At 38.3% G+C, this 17,351-nt stretch overlaps 2 protein-coding genes across 9 annotated transcripts in view; both read left to right on the forward strand.

Annotated features, from left to right (window-relative positions):
• Positions 1–33: 33 nt before the first annotated feature.
• Positions 34–9,465, forward strand: LOC103141004 (adenylate cyclase type 9-like). Of its 2 annotated transcripts, XM_007556396.2 has the most exons (8): positions 34–1,832; positions 2,151–2,407; positions 2,622–2,724; positions 3,218–3,426; positions 3,963–4,122; positions 4,577–4,719; positions 6,125–6,145; positions 6,390–9,465. In XM_007556396.2, the coding sequence occupies exons 1-8, from the start codon at positions 1,755–1,757 to the stop codon at positions 7,735–7,737; spliced, it is 2,319 nt and encodes a 772-aa protein (XP_007556458.1). In that variant the 5' UTR covers positions 34–1,754; the 3' UTR covers positions 7,738–9,465. The 2 variants fall into 2 exon arrangements, with proteins under 2 accessions (XP_007556458.1, XP_007556459.1); XM_007556397.2 differs by lacking the exon at positions 6,125–6,145.
• A 3,719-nt stretch (positions 9,466–13,184) lies between these two features.
• The window catches only part of crebbpb (CREB binding lysine acetyltransferase b), a 37,971-nt gene continuing 33,804 nt past the window's right edge, over positions 13,185–17,351 (forward strand). For all 7 annotated transcript variants that reach the window (XM_016673515.1, XM_016673518.1, XM_016673517.1 and 4 more), the window contains exon 1: positions 13,185–14,074. In XM_016673515.1, the coding sequence (XP_016529001.1) occupies positions 13,990–14,074 (85 nt within the window). In that variant the 5' untranslated portion in view covers positions 13,185–13,989. The remainder of the gene's footprint in view (positions 14,075–17,351) is intronic.

Genomic DNA, 17,351 nt, shown 5'->3' on the forward strand with positions numbered 1-17,351 from the left:
TACCACATATTCCAGATATATGAAGAGCGTAGGGGATTGCTATTACACAAACTACACAGTCTGTACTTTTCAGAAATCGGTGAAGTTGTTTTAAATGTTTGTCTCCCGGCAGACTCCCTGACCAGTTTTTTCTTTTCGTCTTTTTAGTTTTCGAGTTTGTCTATGTAACGCCACTGTTGCACCGTATTTTCTCAAAATTTGCCACAATAATAAACGTGGTGGATCGTTCTAAGCGTAGCCCCCTCCCCAGTTAGAAAAGAGCATGTACACTTATTCACCCATGTTACTTCAGTCTGTTGTTTTACCCGTAAAAGATTCCATTTTGTTTTTCAGTTGTTGTTGTAAAGAGTATGGGTCACATTAAAGATGCATTTTTTTGTTTTAATCAAGAGAGAATCAGCCATTTAAACAAGGGTGTGTAGCATTTCTATTTTAGATTCACTCGAACAGTAGCAAGTCGACAAATCAAGGGCACAGTGGGAGGCAAATGTAATGGGTTAGCTCATGCAGCGAAGCGCTCTTCAAGTCTGACTTCTCCATATAGAGCCATTTGTCTTCTGAGAAGCTGTTCCTCAAAAAAACAGACTCGTATCAAGTGATGTGGGATCTTTAAATAGATTAGTGGATGATATTTGAATGTGTGAAAATATTTTTTGGCCACATTTGACAGCATTATTTGCATGCTTAATGATGCATAAATGCACCCAGTGAGTTATCTTGCTCCCATTCGGTAGGTTCACAGTATCATACAAAATAACTCTTTGGTAGTTATGCCAATCCTGTATCCCAAAACGGAGGAGAAAGAAAAAATGTTGCAGTTGGATTCAGGGGTAAGGCGGTCTTTGACATTAATGTTTTTTTGTTGTTGTTTTTTTTTAAGTTACATATTTATCTACTTAGAAAATCTGTAAACAAGCAAATGAATAATTATTTTCTTTGACTTCAGGTAAGCTGCATAATATATCAAATTATAAAGGGTTCAATATTGCAGTACCAAAGGACACCAGGGATGCAATATATAATAGGCTATTTTGCTTTTGCAAATTCCTGCATTCAGATTCTGCATGTTAGTTTGACACATTGCTGTGAAAACTTTTTTCTACCTTACGTAGATTTATTCTTTTATTTTAAGGCACATTGAAATGTTTTGGAACAACAACAATAACAAGAAAAAACTAGAAGTTAATGAAAAACGTAGTGATTTCCTAAATACATTTGATCTGCATTCAACTCTTGTAATTGAGAGCAACTTAGAGTAAGCAGAACTTGCATATAATGCATGTAGAGAACAGCCTTTCAAATGATTTACGGGGTTTAAAATAAAATAAAAAAAAGTTTAGGTAAAATGTTGACTCAGTTGGGTTTTCATTGAACTTACTAAAAATGTCTCGTTTTAAAATAATTTATTCTGCTAATTTTAGCTCTTTTTTTTTCCAGATTATTTTCTACCTAATTCATTAACAAAAAGTCAAACTCTCAACATCCGTAACTCCGTAACAAATGGAAGATCCAACAGGGCATTTTTTTTCTGTTACCACAATTTCCATATGGACACAAAGACTGAAACTATTAAAAAAAAAACAAAAAAAAAGTCTTCATGATGTTTTGTGAATACGTAACACAACTCTTGTGATTTCTCAACCATGACTTTTCATGTTTTCTTCTGCACAATTTATTAATTGCCCCATGTGACTACATATGTTTTGTCTCTAATCTCCGGACAGTCCGCCTGCCTGTCCTGCAGCGTGACCCTTATGGCAGGAGAGGATCAGGTTCTCGAAGAAGGAACGGTACATAATGGCTGCCATGATGACAGAAGCAATAACAGCAAGGTGAGAAAAGGAAGCGTGTAAACATGTTTATCTAAAAATGTGAAAAGAAAACAAATTTAAGCCACTCGGCATGTTTATATTTTGTAATAAAAGCCGCAGAAAATATTGAGCTCCGAGGAATAACTCAATGGGTCCCAGATGAATTTGATTTAAACTGCTGCCTTTGAATGGAGCTGACTGGAGCACCGTCTTTCATTTTCATGTCCCCTTTATTTCACTACATAAAACCTTCTCCAGAGAGCAAAGCTTGCACCGTCACACCTTCTGGTCTTTATGAGTTTTGGATCTCTTTTCTTTCTGAACTCCCCTCTCTTTTAGGACTCTTCAAATCTGAAGTGTTCCCCTGCGGTATCAGTTGGCCGCAGCCCCAAGACGGTGAATGGCCTGCTCAGTCCTCAGCTTGAGGCCTTGAATAACAGCCAGACCTCGCTGTGCGAGATGCTGCAGGAAAAAGAGAAGAAGAGTTGGAGCGGAGGAGCCATGGGCATGGACCACTCGGCGCTCATCCCGCTCCGATCAAAGAACTTCCGGGAAAGGAGTGATGCTCACTTTGTGGATGTTATCAAGGAGGATAGGTAATCACCACCCTGTTGGCCCCTTTTATTAGAAAATCCCATTACAAAGGGGTTGGGTGTCAGTTCAGCTGGGCACGTTGTGTGGATTCATCAAATATATTCTCCATTTTAAAAACATGAAATCAAACTTTGTGGGTGTAGCGTGATAAAATATGAAAACACTTAGTCTGAAGTGGACATGATTTTCTCTCTGCTGTTTATGCAACTCTAACAGCCTTATGAAGGACTATTTCTACAAGCCTCCCCTACACAAGCTGAGCCTCACCTTCTTGGAGAGGAGCCTGGAGTCTGCCTACCGGATAAGCTACCAGGAGGAGGTGTGTTTCTGTGATGTAATGGTCTCCATCTGCCTGAATCTGATTGAAAGTGTGCATGCATATGAGTGTAGTTAGGGTTTAATTGTAGGTGCTGAATTCTTTGCTAGTAACATGCTGCTGTTCTCCATTTAGTCAGAGTTAGTCAGTATCTTTTCATGATGTCAATCAATCTTTTTTTCCTTTTTTTCTTTTTTTTTTATATTTATGCTGATGTCAGGTTAGATTTCTTTGTGTTTATCTGTGTGAGTTTTCCTCTGTCTGAGTCTCGTCTGGGAAGCCTGTTAGCACCACATTACCACCAGACTGGTCAGACTGCGGCAAAGAGAAATGACTGCAGGACCTTGAAAGTTGTTGTGCGCTAGGTTACAATGCCCTCTGCTGGTGTAACTTTAGAAGTGATTTTATGATGGCATGACTGCAGCTGTAGGTGATAGAAAGTGGAAGCATTTGCTGTTCATTTCATGTTCATTTCCGTTTTTGTCTTCCCTCCCAGGTGGAGAATCAAGCAGCAGTTCAGACGTTTGCCAGTCCAACGTTCAGCTCTTTCCTGGACATGCTGCTGTGCTGTTTGGTCGTTCTGGCGCTCTCGCTTGCCTGTTTCCTCCGACCTCTTGTCACCCAGCAGAGTCCATCCGCTCTGGCGTTCATTCTGACAGCTGTAGTTGCCCTGCTGGAAGCTCTGGCTCTGCTGTGTGCCATTCGGTGAGATACTAAATGCAGAGTGTGGGTCTTCAACTACCATCCTGCGGGCTGATTTCAGACAGTGGAAGGACAAATTAAAATCTGCAGCCTTATATCTGGTATCAATATGAACTAAAAAACAAACTATTACTGGCAACATTGTAAAAGATACTGAAAAAGCATTAAAATAAGACCTTTCCTTGCAATAGCATACTCTTAAATCCAGGAGTCATGGTATGAGAGGCAGGTTGCACTCTGGACAGTCACACAATAAAACGGACAAGTAGGCACACAGCCATCCACACAGACACACACACACACTCACTCCTGAGGTCAGTTTAGGTCAAGTAGCCTAACAACCATATTTTTTGGATTATGGGACGAAGCTGGAATATCCACAGAAAACCCGTCCATGCACAGGGAGAACATGCAAACTCCATGCAGAAAGATGCTGCATCAGGTCGCCCATTCCAGACAATCCTCTGAAATGTCAATGTTGTATGCAATGAAAGGTTGTGTGTATAAGTTATATTTTTTCCCTTTTATTCCTTCTTCAGGATGGCTTTCTACCTGGACAGTGTGCTGAGCTGCACTCGGGTGCTGATGAGGGCCGTCTCTGGCTGGATAGTTCGCCACTTCGTCGGAGCCGTCCTGGTGTCTCTGCCTGCTCTGGCAGTCTACTCCCATTTCACCTGTGACATGTACAACTCAATCCAGGTAGAAGTCTGTCTTTCTAACTATTTCCTGGCTTTTGTAAATGAAACGTTTAATCTTTCAGTGGTTTGGCTTGGGCTGAAATGAGTTTCTCATCGTAAAATAATCTTGACTAAAGATACCACAATTTTAAAATCTTATGGTATCAATACCAACGGTCCAAGCAACAGTGTGTTAATTGATTAATTGCTTTTCGTTAAAACAGAAAATCTGCAATGTTTCTTTCTTGTAAGCTATAAAAAGCAAAAGTAGCTGACCTTTTCTAAGCATTTTAACTACCAGGCTTAAGAAGCAGGTGGGAGACATGACAACCTTTCAAAACGTAGCTATCATTTGATTCTTGTAACCGGGCCAGGCCTAACTATATCAATAAAACTATATGGCTTTACTTTTAGATGAGATTTAAAGAGGATGTTTAAATAACTTGACGTTTTCCTTTCTTCTTTTTTCTTCTCAGTTTACCATGTTCATCTGCTGTGCCATCATCATAGCTATTGTTCAGTACTGTAACTTCTGCCATCTCAGCTACTGGATGCGCTCTACAATAGCCACCTTTGTGGGGCTGGCACTGCTTACCTTGCTCTGCTGCTCCCCCTGCAGGTAGGACACATCTAACAAATGCATGGTAAACATTTTGTTGGTCTAAAATACTGGAAGGTGAAAAAATGTTAACTCTGAGGCATTTCATGCTTCAAATTGATGCCACCCTGGTATAGGTGCATGCACATATATTAATGTCAAATGACATTTCATTTCATATCCCTAGTGATGTCATCATCACTCTTGCGTCATTTAGCGATACTTTTCAGTCATGAGTTAAGCAGTATTCATTTCCTTTGTTTACTTTCTTTGCATACATTTGTGTTCAATATGATTTCAGTTCAACCTCACTAGCCAGATTAATCACTGTTTTTGGTAAAGAAAAAAAAATTACATTTCTACATAGCAAGTAATTTACTAGAAGGTGTAGTAGAGTAATAGAAAGCAACGGACTGAAAAGCTATAATTTGCAGGCTACTCATTATGTGTAATTGAATCATTAATTGAAAGGCAGGAAATGTTGTACACTCTGGTTGTAATGCATTTCACTGAAAACTGGAATGGGTTTTTCCAGGCAGTTTTCACTAGAGCAGATGCAGCAGCAAATGTATAAGTTGGTGCAGAAATTGATAGTTCAACTAAAATGATATAAATCTCTTTAAGATGGAAACTATCCACAATTTAGAAAATGTGGAAAAAAAAACAAAAACCTCTGTCCATTAAGTCGTAAAATAGTCAAAATAGCAATGATCTGCTCTACCGTGATCAAAGGTCAATGGTCAAAATAACATCCTCAGTTTTGCAAAAAAAAAAAAATTTGCTCTCGCTTGTGATGGTTTTTCGCTTTTCCAAATGCACCACTTGTGGGTCTGTGCCATACCAGACGCATGAAATCTGGGAAATGTATAAGCCCAAATTTCTACCTTGTAGGGGAGGATTCTATTTTTCTAAGATGTTTGATCCATGCTAGTTTGCAACGTCTATATTTTGTTCATTGCAGCCATTAATAATGTAAACATCTGACATAATTTTACTTTGCTCCAACCCAGCAGATGGACACATACTTAATTCAAATTTTCCTTTTTGAGACATTTTAAAAGACTGTTCAAATGTTGCATGACAACTAGATATGACATTTATTGGTAGATATACCAATATGTGAAAGAAGCAACGTTTGACTTTTCCATCTTTCCTCTTCACACAGTGGTCATTTTTACCTTTTTTCACTATAAGTCTATTTTTATTTTACTTTCTGTGCCATTATCTTCCAATACCCATATTTTACACTTTTTTTTAGATCTGCTGTTATGTTGAGAGATTGCACCTCTGGCTGTATGGTGATTATTCATAAAATGAATTGCTGAGTCACAGTAATGTGTGAAAAGATAACTGTTATATATAGTATCTTGCACAGTTTATGTATTAGGCTGATTAATAAATACCATTGTTGTTTTGTCTCTTCCAGTGTTGTTGAGAGTTTTTTCCGGTAAGAACTTTGACAAAGTTGAATGCAAAATAAATATAAAAAACATTACTTTTTAATATGCCTTTATCAAATGCCACTAAAAGTGAGATTTTGGCAACTCCTAAAAAGAATCCCCAAGTTGATGTTTTTAAAAGAAATGTGAAATTCCAATTGCCAAGTAATACTTTGGTTGCATGCTTGCATTTTTTTTTAATTTTTACTGTTATTCTTAATTTCCTTTTTCTTATCTTTGTCTTTCCACCAGGTTTCATGCCCAAAGCAACATTACAAACGGATCTGTGATCTTGTCCGACAACTCAACAAGTTCTGATCAACAACCCAACTTCGACCCACACAAACGTCTTATTCCTGAAGCCTGTGTGGCCTTCTTCCTGCTCCTTCTCCTCGTCTGGTTCCTTAACCGCGAATTCGAGGTCAGCTACCGTTTGCATTACCACGGCAACGTAGAAGCAGATCAGCACCGCATCAAGATTCAGAACATGAGGGACCAGGCCGACTGGCTGCTCCGCAACATAATCCCAATCCATGTAGCGGAACAACTTAAGGTTTCCCAGAGTTACTCCAAGAACCACGACAATGTGGGAGTCATATTTGCCAGTATTGTCAACTTCAGTGAGTTTTATGAAGAAAGCTACGAGGGAGGCAAGGAGTGCTATCGTGTCCTCAATGAGCTAATTGGTGACTTTGATGAGCTCTTACGCAAGCCTGCCTTTGCAAATATCGAAAAGATCAAAACCATTGGTGCAACATACATGGCTGCAGCAGGACTCAACACTCAGCAGTGCGCGGATGCACCTCATCCTCAAGAGCACCTTCGAGCTCTTTTTGAATTCGCCCTGGAAATGATGCGAGTGGTGGACGACTTCAACAAGAACATGCTTGGCTTCGGCTTCAAGCTTCGCATTGGCTTTAATCACGGGCCCCTGACAGCGGGCGTAATTGGAACCACCAAGCTTCTCTATGACATCTGGGGCGACACCGTCAACATCGCCAGCCGCATGGACACAACGGGCGTGGAGTGCCGCGTTCAGGTCAGCGAGGAAAGCTACTGCGTGCTCAGTGGCATGGATTACGAGTTTGATTATCGGGGAACAGTCAACGTCAAAGGGAAAGGTCAAATGAAGACGTTTCTTTATCCCAAAAGCAGTGACAGTGGCCCTGTGCCTCAGTACCAGCTCTCGGTCTCACCGGAGATCCGAGCTCAGGTGGATGGTAGCATCGGGCGGTCTCCCACTGACGAGATTGCAAGCATGGTGCCGACCACCAGCAAGAATGGAAACAGTACCAAAATGATGGTCCCCAGTGCCAGCATCGGTTCCTCAAACACAACAGGGCTTAGTCAAATGAAAGACTCAGACATCGGCGTAAGATGCTCCTCCACGGTCGCTTCTTGTGCCAGACGATCCATGTCACACAGTGGCTTAACATCAATACCTGTAACCAGTCTTGAGGGACACCCGCCAAATAACAAACAGCTTATCGTCTCATCCTCAATCCAACAACACGCACCACAACACTCACCAAGAAAAGACACAAAAGACAAGCTAGAGGACAACTCTGACTGTAATGGTGGCGATTTAACCAGGCTTTAAGCATCTGCTACAGCAGCACTTCTACCACCAACCCTCATCCCTTTAAGCTCTCATTACCGCTAGCTGGCATGTGTAGAAGCTATATTTTTGTCCAACTTCAGGTAGAGGAGGTGAATTTGGACAGACACAGAAATCTGAGTTGTATAAACAGACCAGATTTTCTATCAGCCAAGAACAAGGTTGTTTGTAGTGTAAATGTGATTGGCTGATATCATCGAGGGCGCTTGGTGAGCCACACGTAGGGTGTTGGGAAGATATTCAGAGAAAATGGAAATTTGCCTCCTAGCAACCCCCATTGTCTGTCATTAACTTACTTGATTATCTTTGCACCTTTAATCTTGATTGTTTCTGTCAAATGTCTTTTAAGTGCCTTTAGAATAGAATAAGACTTAAACAAGGCCTTTTTAACTCTAACAATTAAAAGGGAAAACTTTACACATGGAAACTTTTTGGGAATAAAGCTTCGCTTTTGCTATCGGTTTACTTTTTTAAACAATATTTTGCAATGATTTATTTTGCCTTTTTATCCAAGATGAAATCGGTAATAAATCAAAATAAAGGGATAATTTAAATTATGTGAAGCTGTCAGAAGAATGAAGGAAAGCTACCAAGCAGACCCAACGATGCACAACTCAAGCTCAGAATGTTTCCAAATGTGGGATACGACACTTTATTATTAGATATTGCCATTCAACATTTTCAGATACTGCAAAGGATGTTGCTGCTTGTTCAGCCAAACAACATCCATACTACCAGGCTAAATTGTCAGAGATTTCTGTGATATTAGTCTGTCGGGATGACTTCATATTAACTACGTGACGGGGAAGAGCACAAATTTAGCGTCTTCGCTGCTGTCTGACAAAAACCAAAGCAGTCGTTGCTGATGCATCACTAATGTAGCAAAACCATCAGATTTTTAGTGTAGTAACAGATTATTTCCAATTTAGGAAACGCCAACAAATTTGACAGCAATCTCTTATAAAACTTTAGATGGTTAATACCTCCTGTAACAGCCTTGTATCCCAGGTATTTAAACATTTTCTGTTGTTGTGGTTGGAAATGTGTTAAATTATCAAAAACAGGAGTCAGCCTGCATTAACTAACATAATAACTTTAGCACAGTAACATAAAGTTCAGCTTACTAGTAAAAATAGCCTGTTGCAAAGATTTCAATAGTGAATTTCTCCATTTGGCTAGTTCTTATGAGACATGGATAAAATATAATCTTCAATGCTATTCAATCCAAATGCTTATTCTGGTCTTGGTGGACTTGGAGCAAACTGACTAGTCAAAGCTGATGAAGCAAATTAATTCAGATGACAAAGCAAATGACAGCAGAGGACAGCAAATCTAACTAATGTAACTTTAGCATAGTACACATGGACCTGTGTCAGCATGGAAAATGGCAACAAATATGATGCCATCTTCTCGTCATAAGCAGATATTAACTGAAAGTGCAGGCAGTTAATGTCTACTAATCTGGCATTGTAACCCACAAATGGAAACATTTTCATCTTGAGTTGTTTTAAGCTGCTGAAGTCGGCAAAAATGCTTGCCCCTATATTATTAGCTTTTCACCGCTATGAGGACTTATTCACTTTTTTTTTATACAAACTTCTGACAGGAAATGACATCGGTGAGGAAGCTTTTATGGATGACCTTTCATTAAAAAAAATCCTAAGTATCCCTTTAAGTGAAAGCTATATAGAAACATGCTATTTCAACTTGGGAAAATCTGCACAATAATTGCTGCCGTGCCTCAGTTTGTGTGAAACTAGAAAACTCATCATGGCATGACCAGGACTAATTCGTAAAGGACACAGTGGATGAGTCTGAACTGTGTGAGGATATCTGCACGCATTTAACATTGCGTAACCTTTATTGGATAATATATTCAGGTAATGGTTAAACTCCCCTAGAGTTTCTGAGATGACTGGAATACAAACTCGTTTGCTGTTGTGGCATTTTTTTTTTTGACTACAGTTATATTTCCAAAACACTAGGAAATGGTTTCCTCAGATATACTTTATTGGCATGCTTGTAGCATCGTAGGCTTCTAGTAGTTGTGCCCCCAGCCAGCAATTTAGTTTAGTAGGCGCTCAAGATGTGTTTGGTGTTTTAGAAGAAGCTAACATATGTATAGATGGTTTTAAGCCATGATTTCAGAAAGACTAAAGACAAAAGAATAACTGCCTAAAGTTGAATTGCATTACACTGTGTTAAAGTAGTTCTTAGTTCTCTAAAAACGAGGATAATTGATGTGGAATGTCACAAATGTGTTTGTGTTGTTACATGAAACTTAAGCTGTTCATTTAAGACGTCTTAACTCTCTAGGACCTGAAAGACATTACTGGATGTGAACAGCTTGACGCTTGCTGCTTAAAACCTTTAGTGGCATGAAACTTAATGTGTTAGCACTGTAAATGCAAAAGGAGTGTCTCAGATGTGATTCATATACTTAGGTGTTTTTAAAGCTTCTTTTTCGTGCTATAATGTTAAATAACCATGCACTGCATTTTCTGTCATTGTTCTTGCTAAAAATGGATTGTGTGCTCAAGAGCAAAAAGATACAATTTCACTCACTTGTCTTAATTTGGATTTGTTCAAAAATAACAGATAGCAAATCCTCAAGTATTAAAACTGCCACTTCATGTTTTCAACTTGTAATTTAGCCTTTATAAATGGGAACCAATTTGCCTTTTCTTATCTTCTGTAAATCATTTCTATGAATATTTAATGTTTTTCATAGTTTAAGTTATGTGTCCGAGGCTTGGGTTGGGCTTTAACTTTTTTTTTTTTTTTTCCAGATTTTCACTTTGAGATTAATTTATTATGACATGACATATGTAAAAACAAAGAATAAAATGTGAATTATAGTTTAAGTCAGATTTTATTTGGATAATTTTCAGAAATGCCTCGTCCCTTTTCTTGATGCATGTGTAAATTTTTCTTTTTCCACATTAGTTGGCTATTGCATGCCATATGGATATGGTGTAGTATATATCCATCCATTTTCTAACACCCTTGTCCCTTAGTGGGCTCAGGGGGGTTGCTGGTGCCGATCTCCAGCTAACGTTCTAGGCAAGAGGTGGGGTTCACCCTGGACATGTCGTTAGTCTGTTGCAGGGCAACACAGAGACACACAACCATACACACACGGAGAATTTGGAGTCATGTTTTTGGACTGTGGGAGGAAGCTGGAGTACCCGGAGAGAACCCAATCACGCACAGGGAGAACATGCAAACTTCATGCAGAAAGACCCCAGGCCAGGAATCGAACCCAGAACCTTCTTACTGCAAGGCAACAGCTCTACCAACTGTGCCACTGTGTAGTATATATGTAAAAAATGAAAAGCAAACGTGTGTTTCTTTGCTCATAAGCACACAACCCTGATAGCTCTTAATATGTCTGACACTACAAAAAGGGGAAAAATATTACTATACAGTTAGGTGCTGGTAAGAGTAAAGGTGTTTTGGAAAAAAGCATGAATTTGATGAGCCTTTATTTTTTGGGGGTCATTTTGGTATACTTTTTTGAACTCTGGACTATGTTGGAGTACAACAGTGATCAATAATATACATATACATGTTTTCCCACATTTTGATTTTGAACCCCTTTTGTTTTCTTGTCTGTACATTGAGCATACAGTGTATTAATTTAGCTGGATTTATTGAGATGTTGGTGACATTCTGAACCAGCAGAATAGTGCACTAGAAAAATGTTTATGCCAAAGAGTGTCATTGCCATCTCATGCAATTTTGTTGTGTGCTGTCTCTATTTTCTGGTTGTTTTTTTTTCCCCACAAACACACACACACACACACACACACACACACACGCACTGTTAAAATGAAATTGCACAAGGCTTTCTCATTTTTGATCTACATTATGCCTTTCTACTGTAAAGCATTTTCTATTATTTGTATAAGAGCATGTAATTGGGTATTAAATAGTTTAGAACTGGACAACTTAAACAATGTTGGAATAATGCTTGTGTGTTTTGTTGGCTTGCATGTGTAAATCTGTGTGGGTGTTTATAAAAGTGTGAGGTTCTTTAGTATCTTGCAGGGGAAGGGTCTTAACAGTTGGCCAGGTTTTTCTCATAGTATATAGTAACAGAGGGGGCTCAGCTAATATTGCTGATAGTTAAAAGTGGAGTAGCTTGCTATTACTCCCACACAATAAATTGTTTTATGTTTTGTATAAGGCACGCTAGTAGGTGAAGTGAAATTTAACTTCAAATAAAAGTCACTTGCTGAACATTAAAGACAATGATTCAATTTGCAGCCTAAACATTGCATTTACCTGTTTTAGGAGGCAAAAGGTTATATGTCAGTCGTACAAATTTTGCTTTATTCCCATTTTTTGTCTTGTACTCTTTAACTACAATTACATGTTGCACTTAAAGATAGATGAATGTTGACATTTTCTAAAAATATGTGTAATTAAATTAAAACCCCTTATTAAATAAATACTTTGCTTTTAAAACACAAAAACTTTTAGGGTAAAGTAATTTTGCCACTGCGACCAGAATTTCATGTGCTAGACTAACCGAAATCTGTACATAATTAAATAATATTTGGACCACTGAGTCAGCACTTTGTTGAACTAACTTTTATTGGAATAAATTACGTTTTTGGAGTATGTCTATTCAGTTTTTGTCCATCTGTGGACTTTTGCCTTGATTGCTCAAGCTTAGTCAGATGGCATATATCGTCTCATTAAAAAAAGCAATTTTCAAGCCAAACCGCTGTTTTCAGATGGGATTTGGGTCTTGACTTTGACGACTATGACGAAAGGTGATCCTAGTCTTGATTTTTTATTTTTTATTTTTGGCAGGCTCTTGCAGGGTTTTTTTTTCTCAAGATTGCTAGATGTATTTAGGAGATAAGGAAATCAGGATGTACTAGATGTTGGGCAAAATTTTTAGTGCACCTTTATCTGACCTAAGCAGTGTTTTCATAAATATTTGCTACGTTTGCCACACGGCTTGTCAAACTTCAAACCAAAGATATCAGAAATGCATAAGCACGCATATATTGAGAATTGAAAATGGATCCTTTAGCTTCCACCAAGAAGGAGATTTTTTCTTTGTTGGTATATTACTTAATCACAATAAAATACCTTGATTTTTATAAAGTGACAAGGTAATGAGAAGTCAAATGAGTTATTGTAAGCTTTTTTTGTTTTCTTTTACAGTTTTTGTCTTCCAGAAATGCCTCGCTTTTGCTTTATTTGCCGATTCTACGTCACAAAATGCATTATGTATATCGTTAAAGTTTAATACAGATTGAACACCTTTAATTTTTTATGTTATTTTACGCCTAAAGGTAACTTCTCATACGTTCACATGACGCACGGTGGGATACAGGTTTACGTCAGGGCGTCGGAGCAGTCCCCCCTCCTACCACCAAAAAAAAAAAAAAAAACTTTTTTTTTTTTTTTTTTTTTGTATCGGAGGAATCAACAGCCGCCATCTTGACGCGGCTCGGAGTAGGAATTTCGGGGGAGCACAATTTTTAAAACCGACCGGAGCCACCCAGACCCGGCTGAAACGGGATTTTTCCGGTCGAAAATCGAAGACTAGATTCTTCCGCAGAGAATGAGGCCAAACATGTGAGGGTTGAGGGGGTTTTTACCGTCCTGAAAGGCCACTGTATATTTGATTTCCCTTTCAGAGAGCGCCGCTGGTTGTCGCCGTATCTCCGTCCATGGAACGCTGTATTTGCTGGGGAGACAGCGACGAGAAAAAATATCCGCCTCATAGAAAATATTTTCTGAATTTTCCTTTTTTTATTTAAGCAAAAATCGGATTTTATCGCTGCTTATTTCGACTGCTAAAAAATGATTCTGTACGTGGGTGAAACCGGCCATCTGCGAGCTAAGGGATTTGCCTGTACGCTGTGTAATATTTTATAATTGTTTTTTATTTATTTTTCTCGAACTAAAATAATTTTTGGACGCAGTAATTGGGGATAATTATGTGGGTGTTGGGTGTTGGATTATCATGGGGTGATCTTCGGTTGCGAAGCGTGGCGCTGTTGCCCTTCTTTTAAAATCCGTCTTCTTCGGGCAGCATTTCACCACTCTGCCAGTCAAGAGAAAATAAACTACTAACGTCGCTTCTTCGCACGCAACATTGGAAGGAAAAAAAAAGTTACGCATTTTTACAAATCAGAGACTCAAGGTTTGGCCTGACCCTGTTATTATTTTCCCGGCATCAACATCCATTGATCATTTTCGCCGAGCAGGATGGCTGACAATCTGCTGGATGCGGGACCCCCCACTGCAAAGCGACCCAAGATTAATTCACCCATATCGGGATCAGACGGCCCAGGTAAGGACGCAACACCACTTTTCTCTCACGTAGCTTAATAACAAGGGGACTGACTAGAACACAGAGAAAAGGAACGAGTAAAATTACACCAAGCTGCCACCTGAGTCGTGGGATGCGCAAATATTAAGAGGAACTGTACATGAAGTTCCTGTTGGATTCCTCCAATGAATAAACTCATAACAGTATTAAAAACCCAGTTAGTTTCAAACACCTGATAATCGCAGAAACTCATATTTTTCCAGCTTCTTTCTGCTATGTTACAAAAAAATAAAAAATAAAGCCATTATGGCACTTTAAATAGAGTTGCATCTTTTAAATGAAGGATTAGTTATTTTTGCTTTTGATCTATTGGTTTGTGTGTTTAAAAAAAATAAATCTCTTGGCACAGATGAACAAAAATCCTGCATTATTTTACCAGTTGAAGAGTTTTTTGAACCTGTCTTGAAAAAGTTAACATCTGTCCATCACTCAAAAGCGTGCTTGAAGGAAAGAAATGGGAAACATAACTTGGGGTAGATGAGACTTCCTGTTTTTTTTTTTTGTTTTTTTTTTTGTCACTTGTTGAGTTTCTTTTTGGGAGAGGAAACATACAGGACTTTATAAAACTGCCTGCCATTTTAAGGCTGAATATTACTGATTAGCCGTAGGGTCCATGTCTTCACTTGCCCAACTTGCAGAGCAGCTTTTCTCACTCAAGTGGGGAGGAGAAAAAGCTTGTGTATTTTATGAGCGATATCTTATGGATGTCGTCTCTTTGCAGTAAATATAAGGGATTTAACTCATTCTTGCCAGACTGTCTTTCCCCAAAAGTTGCACTTTTCCAGGTTTAATCTTTTGAGTTCAGCGTTATACTTTTTATATGCAAGGAGATTTTTGCACATGTACAACATTTAGCATGCCACATTAGGTAAACATGAAACTAAAACCAAAATGAATAACAGCAGCTGATTGCTGTCAGTTGAAGCAAAGGACAGCATTCGTTTCTTTTTGTATAGTAGAGTAACATTGGCAGCATAACAAGTTTATAACAGCTGGGTGTTTAGGTGGTCCATCTACTCGGCTTCCAGCTTTCTATTGTCTGTGGTTTAAAGAGCTGTGCATCAATAACAGTTACAGGTAGCGCTCCTTTAGTCTCCAGGCCATGAGAAGTATTTCTCGTCACTTCTGTTCAGACTTAAAAGCATTGCAACATTTTAGCTGTTTCGAAATCAAAACCTCTTAAAACGTTGACTTGCTTTGCCCGATTTTAAACCAATATTCTCTCCAAGGTTGAGTGAGGCCTCTGGGCATGTGACAGGTGTATTGCATTAATTTGGCAGGCTGCAACATTAGCCTTACCTTAGCCTAGCCTAGCCTAGCCTCAACCCTGTAGTTGAAAGGTATTGTCTCTTATCAGAATGCCAAAAAAAAAAAAATAAATAAATATATATAAGATTTCTTTAAATTTGCTGCTTCCAGTCATTTAGGTTGGACCTGCTGTTACATCTGGCCTCTTGTATAAAACACAGATTTATCAAGCAGCCAGATATCAGAATGTGGTAGTTTTACATTTTTTTTCTTCTTTTTTGGTGGTGGTCAAATGCTAAACAATTAGATTTGCATTTGTTGCTTATTAATTAAGCTAGGAGCTCAATTTTACAGCAATAAATGCTGAAAAACAACTTTTTACTTTCTCAGATTTCCTGAGGAGGATAAGTTCAGGGGCATGTTTTAATGCATTAATGGAACTAACCTTGTAAATACTTAATTTTTTACGTTGAATTTTTCTGGGGGGTTTTTTGCACTTTTTTTTCTTGTTTTAGTTTATACACAAATAACTAATTAGTCAAAAATCTGAATACACAATAAGAACTTTGATTAGGGTTGCCCAGTTATAGACAAAATGTACTACTTTTGCTTAAAAGAAAAAAAAATATATATATATATGTTTGGCTAGGGTTCGGCATCAAGAATGTATTGGAACTGGTACTAACATTTCAGTTCTCCTGGAATCATTCAGCTTTTTAAATTTTGATTCCGAGTTTTGATACCCAGTCCTCTGACTGAAGCCACCAAATTCCAGGTCTTTGATTTCTGTGTCGATCTTCCTCTGGTTCGGACTTTCAGCTTAGCGCCGTTTATTATCATGTACTTTACCTGCTGCTTACCTGGACTGGTTCCTAAGTCTCGGAAGAAGCCCTATGGAAAAAATAAAAAATGACAGTAGAGTTTTACAAAAAGTAAATCGAAACGAGGAATCAAAATGTGAGCCACAATTGCTCAAATGCCCAACCCCTAAATATAGCTGCACACTTGTTGAAAACTATTGGATTGCAATTTTATAGTTGTTAAATGCAGTCACCTACTAGGATTAAGTCTTAATTTTTTCAGCGATTTTTCTTCCTTTCACGTCATATAATTTCACCTTTAGCATCTCAGCCACTAAAGAAATACTCCTGCTTACAAGTTTGTTCCTTTTTCTGGTCAAATATATTAAAGATATGGGGAGCGTGAACACAGGATTCTTCAAATATTATTTCCTGCTAAATATTACATCCAGGCAGTTCTTGGGGATTGCGACGTTTCACATGCTGATACTGCGAAAATGACCACAATGCATCAATTGCACTCGAAGTCCATTGAAATGCCTTAAGTGTGAAAATTTTCTTTAAAAATAACCAGTAGTTTTTAATTTAAATGCATATGTAAAAAAAAAAAAAAAAAACATATATAGACCCACAGTCAGCAATATCCTGTATTTCTGCAACCTCTGTCTGAAAAACAAGATGATCAGTTGAAAAGTTACTGTACATCAACATATTTCAAAATTATTATATAAATATATTACTTTTTCTTTTTTTCCTCAGTCAAACGAACGTTTCAGCATCTTAATGCAACTTTTACAATATTCAAGGAGTCATTCAGATTTTGGCAAGAAATTTCACCGATGGTTTGGTAAACCATTCCTCTGCTGTTTCACATCTCTGCAGACCTGGTCATCTCATGCCAGACTTTCTTCCAGGTGTGAAACAGCAGTGTGTAACATCAGGTCGTTTCCTGATGAAAGCGTGTTAATTCGGATCCCACTGGGAGGACACTTTGCAGTTCCTCTTCTCCTTTTTCTTCCATCCTTACTTTGAACTTTTCAAAACAAGAAACTCATGAAGTTCCCCCTTTGAAAGCGATGGAGGCGTGCTTCATTTGGGAGACACTGTAAAATAATAGCACACTTCCAAATCAGATTACCCAAGAATAAAAAGCAAATGATTTTTCAGTGGTTAAATTGTTTTAGCAAATT

The sequence above is a fragment of the Poecilia formosa genome, unplaced genomic scaffold (genome assembly GCF_000485575.1).
Source record: "Poecilia formosa unplaced genomic scaffold, Poecilia_formosa-5.1.2 Scaffold78, whole genome shotgun sequence".
NCBI lineage: Eukaryota > Metazoa > Chordata > Actinopteri > Cyprinodontiformes > Poeciliidae > Poecilia > Poecilia formosa.

Bases quoted from the DNA above. Each gene is read 5' to 3' on its own strand.
- LOC103141004 (XM_007556396.2), top strand. From the start codon at position 1,755: ATGGCAGGAGAGGATCAGGTTCTCGAAGAAGGAACGGTACATAATGGC. The intron at 2,725-3,217 runs GTGTGTTTCTGT...CTTCCCTCCCAG, and splicing joins GGATAAGCTACCAGGAGGAG to GTGGAGAATCAAGCAGCAGT. The intron at 3,427-3,962 runs GTGAGATACTAA...TTCCTTCTTCAG, and splicing joins GCTCTGCTGTGTGCCATTCG to GATGGCTTTCTACCTGGACA.